Source organism: Plasmopara halstedii (assembly GCF_900000015.1).
Source record: "Plasmopara halstedii genome assembly, contig: Scaffold_650, whole genome shotgun sequence".
Lineage (NCBI taxonomy): Eukaryota > Oomycota > Peronosporomycetes > Peronosporales > Peronosporaceae > Plasmopara > Plasmopara halstedii.
The window spans coordinates 2,489,438-2,495,581 of NW_020187567.1; the positions used below are offsets into that span (position 1 = coordinate 2,489,438).

The 6,144-nt window shown below is 40.1% G+C and overlaps 2 protein-coding genes across 2 annotated transcripts; one reads left to right on the forward strand and one right to left on the reverse strand.

The window, feature by feature from the left end:
• Positions 1 to 401: 401 nt before the first annotated feature.
• Positions 402 to 2,933, forward strand: PHALS_13129 (alpha subunit; the record flags this gene model as incomplete). Its single annotated transcript, XM_024728822.1, has 1 exon — positions 402 to 2,933. The coding sequence occupies one exon, from the start codon at positions 402 to 404 to the stop codon at positions 2,931 to 2,933; it is 2,532 nt and encodes an 843-aa protein (XP_024579261.1).
• PHALS_14666 (Ryanodine receptor Ryr) lies at positions 2,932 to 4,303 on the reverse strand. Its single transcript, XM_036407552.1, has one exon. It carries the CDS (start codon positions 3,773 to 3,775, stop codon positions 3,455 to 3,457), a length of 321 nt encoding a protein of 106 aa, XP_036263246.1. The 5' UTR covers positions 3,776 to 4,303; the 3' UTR covers positions 2,932 to 3,454.
• Positions 4,304 to 6,144: the final 1,841 nt, after the last annotated feature.

A 6,144-nucleotide genomic window follows, 5' to 3' on the forward strand; every position in this document is an offset into this window, starting at 1 on the left:
AGGATCGGTGTACGCTATATAGAGAGATGTAGTTAAGAAAATTTGTCGGGACTGAGCTATCAATTTCAAATTTTCAAATTTTAAGGGTGTTTTAATGTAGGTATGGTGCCCAACAGGGGTCCATATCTTCTGTTCAATTTAGAAAGGGTTTTAAATTAAACAGGTTTATTTAGACAGATGTCCCTGTCTTCTGTGCGATACACAACATGTGTGATAGTGGGTACAGTGCAATGTGATCTATGGAAAAACTTGACGTTGGCCTTTCTGTCCTACAACGTGACAACAAATTCGTACCACGTACGACATGTCAGCCAATGATAGTAGCGTGACGCACTGCGCTTCAACTCCCACAGTCACCCATTCATTTGTTTTTCGAGACTGTTAGAAAGAAAATTGGCACGATGAAGTTAAGTCCACGAGAAGAAGATCATTTGATTCTGCATATGGCGGGAATTGTCGCACAGAAACGATTGGCGCGCGGACTTCGTCTCAATTACAGTGAAAGTGTGGCACTCATAGCGACTCAAGTGCTTGAGCTAATTCGAGATGGAAAGACAGTAGCAGAGCTTATGATGCTTGGAGCTCAAATGCTTGGTCGACGTCAAGTTATGGAAGGAGTTGCTGCGATGATGGATGAAATTCAAGTCGAAGGAACGTTTCCAGATGGTACGAAACTCGTGACTATTCACAATCCAATCTCAAGTCTGAATGGGAATTTATCGCTGGCATTGTACGGATCGTTTCTACCAGTTCCCAATCTTGAGATCTTTGGGCCAGTAGACACGACTCAGACGATTGTACCAGGAGAGATTATCACCCCAGATACAAACATTATTCTCAATGTAGGTCGTGAGACGCGCGTTCTTCAGCTCACGAATCTATCAGATCGACCAATTCAAGTAGGAAGTCACTATCATCTTATTGAAGCGAATCCGTACTTGGAAATGGATCGAATAGTCGCTTATGGCCATCGTTTGAACATTCCAGCAGGTACAGCCGTGCGATTTGAGCCAGGAGATCAAAAGACCGTCTCGATTGTTCCAATTGCAGGTAATCGAGTCATTTGTGGTGGAAATAACTTGGCAACAGGCGTTGTGGATACACTCAAGGTCGATACAATCGTCGCGAATGCCGTAGCGCAAGGTTTTCACCATCGTAAACTTGATTGGACTAAGGTACCGGATTATGCCACTAAACCGAAGTTTGGGATTTGTCAAATGTCTCGAAGTGTATATGCTCAAACATATGGACCGACCACCAATGACAAAGTTCGACTTGGTGATACGGACCTTATAATTCATGTTGACTATGATTTGACAGTATATGGTGATGAGTGTAAATTTGGGGGTGGCAAAGTCTTACGGGAAGGAATGGGGCAAGCTTCTCGTAAATTGTCAGATTACGTCGTTGACACTATCATTACAAATGCTTTAATAGTCGACTATACAGGTATTTACAAAGCAGACGTTGGAGTGAAAAATGGACTCATTTGCGCCATTGGAAAAGGTGGAAATCCGGATGTGATGGAGAATGTGACACCAAATTTAATTGTTGGGACTCATACTGAAGTAATTGCAGGTGAAGGATTAATTCTTACAGCTGGTGGTTTTGATGCCCACGTGCATTTCATCTGTCCACAATTATGTACTGAAGCACTTGCGAGTGGTCTCACGACACTAGTTGGTGGTGGAACCGGTCCGGCAACAGGTACAAAAGCTACAACTTGTACTCCCGGTCCAAATCATATCAAAATGATGCTTGTAGCCACGGATTCTTGTCCAATCAATATTGGTATTACAAGTAAAGGTAATACATGCGTTCAAGATGATTTACAAGAGACAATCGATGCTGGTGCCGTCGGTATGAAATTACATGAAGATTATGGGACAACCCCTGCTGTTATTGACATTTGTCTTAGTCTTGCGGAAAAGAATGATGTTCAAGTGACAATTCATACGGATACCTTAAATGAATCGGGTTGTGTCGAACACACAATTCGCTCCTTTCGAGATCGAACAATTCATACATATCATAGTGAAGGAGCTGGTGGAGGTCATGCACCTGATATTTTAACCGTTTGTTCTCAACTATCTGTCTTACCTTCATCCACGAATCCAACTCGTCCATATACACGCAACACGATTGAAGAACATATTGATATGTTATTAGTTTGCCACCATTTAGATGCAAAATGTGCAGAAGATGTTGCCTTTGCTGAATCTCGCATTCGTGGTGAAACCATTGGAGCTGAAGATGTGTTACATGATCTTGGAGCAATTAGTATCATATCATCCGATTCTCAAGCTATGGGAAGAATTGGAGAAGTTATAACACGTACATGGCAAACAGCAGATAAAATGAAGAAAGAACGAGGAATATTACCAGAAGATGCGGCTTCAAATCCGGGTTGTGATAACTTTCGAGTTCGACGGTATATTGCAAAATACACGATCAATCCAGCAATTGCACATGGAATGTCTCATTTGATCGGATCGATTGAAGTGAATAAACTGGCGGATCTTTGTCTTTGGAAACCCTGTTTTTTTGGAAGTAAACCTGAATTGATTTTAAAAGGGGGGATCATTGTTTTTGCTCAAATGGGTGATATAAATGCATCGATTCCGACGCCCCAACCAGTAAAAATGCGTCCAATGTTTGGAGGTTTAAATCCCTCAGTGATTGGACTTGGTTCAATTTCCTTTGTCAGTCAAAGTTGTCTTGAAAAGAAGATTGCACAGACGTATGGATTAAAAAAACGACTTGAAGCCGTTCGTAAATGTCGTGGAATCACGAAAAAAGACATGAAACTGAATGATGCATTACCAAGATTAAAAGTAGATCCAGAGACGTATCGAGTCCATGCAGATGGACAATTACTCACGTGTCGACCAGCTTCTTGCTTACCGCTTGCACAACGTTATTTTCTATTTTAAGATGCTGACATACTTTCATACATCTCATTAAACTGACAACGGCATCGTGACAACTGTCACGAGATAAAGCAATGAGTTGTGAGTGAGCTGGAGGAAAATTTTCTTTTACTTTTAGAAATGCTTTTTATCTTTTATTTTAAATTATTATTCAAATCTTGATGGATCGCTGGACAAGAAGTGACAAAAACCCGGAACAAAAAGTCGAGAATAGTCTCAAACGATCAAAAAGTCCGCTTTTATCTCGCGCCATCGTTAGCTTCATTCATTGAAAGCGCTTCCGAATTTTTCAGGACGTTTAGTAGTCATAAGACATTCTGCTTGTTCAATGTATGTAGGTCTTTGTGCTCAAAGACAAACCCGCAGCCTCAAATTCATATCACTGTTTGAATGGCTGTATTTCGATAAGACATTTATGTCACAACTTAATCTTGTCTTTCTTGGAATCATTTCGACAAGGACAAAACTTCAACCAAGCCTGTGTGCCCAAGCTTCGTGTATATTACCTGCCAACGGTTCAATCTTTAAGCGGAAGTGACTTGAAACGTGACATTCTTAAAGTCATTACTTTGATCCAATACCACGAGGTTCAAACACATACCCAAGAGCTTCAATGCTGCTATGGATGTGTCCCGATTGTACTGTTTGTCTTGCTCAGTAAGTGCTTCATACGGATTTAGATCTGGATTCAACACCAAGTCATTATTACGTCTGAGTCCCCATCGCCAGACTTGTTGTATACGTTTAATTGCCCTGCTATCTGAGAAAGTATTTTTCGAGCAAATTGATCGAATGTGGTAGTCGAACATGATGCGTTGTAAGTTGAAGGATATACAAGTATCCATCTAATTCTTGTAGATCTACTTGTGTCTAGGCCAATGGAAAGCGTTCAGGAAACAGGATAACTTCTTGTAACACACTTTTTTCGAGTTGACAATATCAAGATGACGTTTGTGTACTTTTCGTGCGATGCACATGTGAAACATGCATACAAGTTGATCAAATCGACAAGTGCATCCAGAACGTACAACCCTTTCTCGAAACAAATGATGTATCTCTGCGTCTGTAACAAGACGATGCTAAGTTATCTTGATCTCATCGATCATCGTCACAAATTCTGGACAATGAAGCTGATTATGGAATGACTTGTCTTTATTCTGGCCTCATAATATATCTAGTATGATCTATCGTTGCTGAACGATTCATCATTGATCTCAATGAGCACTCCCCATTTTAATCGATCGTGCTTTAATGTCTTTGCTTGAGACGATGCCATCAGAAACGTGACTCAATATTCGATTCGATTAATTCTATGCTCATCAAATTCTTTTCGTTGATGAGACTGAAGCGAAAGATGAGAGCACATTGACGAAAGGCATGCTCCCAAGCAAGTACCATTGTCCTAAGTGCGAGTGAATATTTGTAAGCTCTGATAAGCTACATAATCACAAAAAGAAAGTTTATCATTATTGAAAGCTTTTCAACGGCTCAAAACATGATCAAGGCAATGCAAAAAAAATTCCATAAAGTCAAGCGATCACTATCTCGATCATTTCATCGTATATTATCTCAAAGCTACTTTCAAGCCGACTTTAGTGAAGCAAGGAGAAATTACCACATACACCAAAGATAATGCTATTGTTTCAATATCGGTAGCAGATAGCTTTACTGAGGAGGTACTATAAAAGACAGTCCAAAAGCGTTGCTAACGGACATGCTCTTCTACATCGCAAGCGTTATGGTCAAAATTCATTGCCCCCCTTTGCGGAAATCATTTCTGCCCACGATTTGAAATGTTAGCAGGTTCTCGGGGTCGATCTGGACAAAACCGTTACAATTGTGAACAGCAGCATTGGTGTTGGGAAATAGATATGACAAGGTAAATGAGCAGATTGGTCAAGTGCCAGTTGGGTTCAAGAGCGGATGATATGACATCAACTTGATCAAAGACGATTTATTAGCTGTTATTGGTACTTTCAAATTTGTCATTAAAAAACTGACGTCGGAACTGAAAATGCTCGATATAATCAGCTATGTTCCAGCTGCAGCACGTATATAAGGACCTGTCTTGTTAATTGCAAGAGTCGTGAAAAGATTCGATGTGTATGCGGGCTTGATTAGGGTATTTTCTCGTACGAGTTCAGTACAGCATACATAGATCATTATCTGCTGAAACTTAAAATAATCCGTAGCCAACGGGTGGTGATCATGTCTCAACATCAGTCTCAATACGCCGTGTTGGGGTATTTAAAAAAAACGAATCAGTTCTCTAAGCGAAAAATGACAACTTTTATCGCTTTTCCTCTTTATTCCTCTCGAAGTTTTTAGTGCAGTCGAGACAATGTCGGCATGCGTCATGACCTAATGCCTGCCGTTAAATGAACTATTATCAAATGGCGCTCACAAGACACACCAAAGTTGCTTAATTTGGCCTACATCTTGGTATTAAGCAATATATTTTTGGACGTAAGATCAGCTTGGATTCAACGAACGCTAATATAAATAACCCTCAGCGATGGGTGAAGAAACAAAATTACGATAATTTTACGTTGAAGAAAGATGATGACTATTGCGGGGTTCCCGTAGCTCTTTGCTTGGAGGAAGCTAAGCTAAGATCACCAACCTTACGTTCTATGCAAGAACCAGTACAAGCGTAGTGGACCACAATCCGCTATCCTCAAGGGTACATAAAACCTTTACAAAGACGCTTTTTAGCTCAAAATTGAAACTGTAATTATTTTTTATTTGCGATAGAGCCGCCTGTTTTTAAAACTTTAGGCGCTCCAAATTAAATAGTAAAACTTAACCAATATGCATAACAACTGACAGTCCTGCCACGTAGTGGCTTCTTGTCACGGTGTAGCCACACGATTTTTTTTAGTATACCAACTTGTGTAATCAACACCTTTGTACAGTTACACCATCTTGTGTGACCCATCCCTTAATACAAAAATACGGTATGTGGCTAGGTAGCCAGTGGTTATGCATGTATTTAGATTTTACTCTATATATTTAGTATATTTAGGAAAATTTAAACTTTAAAAATTGGGATAAAAAATAAACAGTTTTGAATTTAAAGCGAAGAGTCAACTAGCCTTGGTAGGGCAATAATTACTCTTCGAGTAAGCGAATTGCGATCCGCTTACTCATACTTGGTCTTGTAAAGAACGAAAGGTCGGTGACCTAAAGTACGCTTCCTCAAGCGCTTAGCTAC

Coding starts and splice junctions, on each gene's coding strand:
- PHALS_14666 (XM_036407552.1), bottom strand. CDS start 3,775: ATGGATACTTGTATATCCTTCAACTTACAACGCATCATGTTCGACTAC.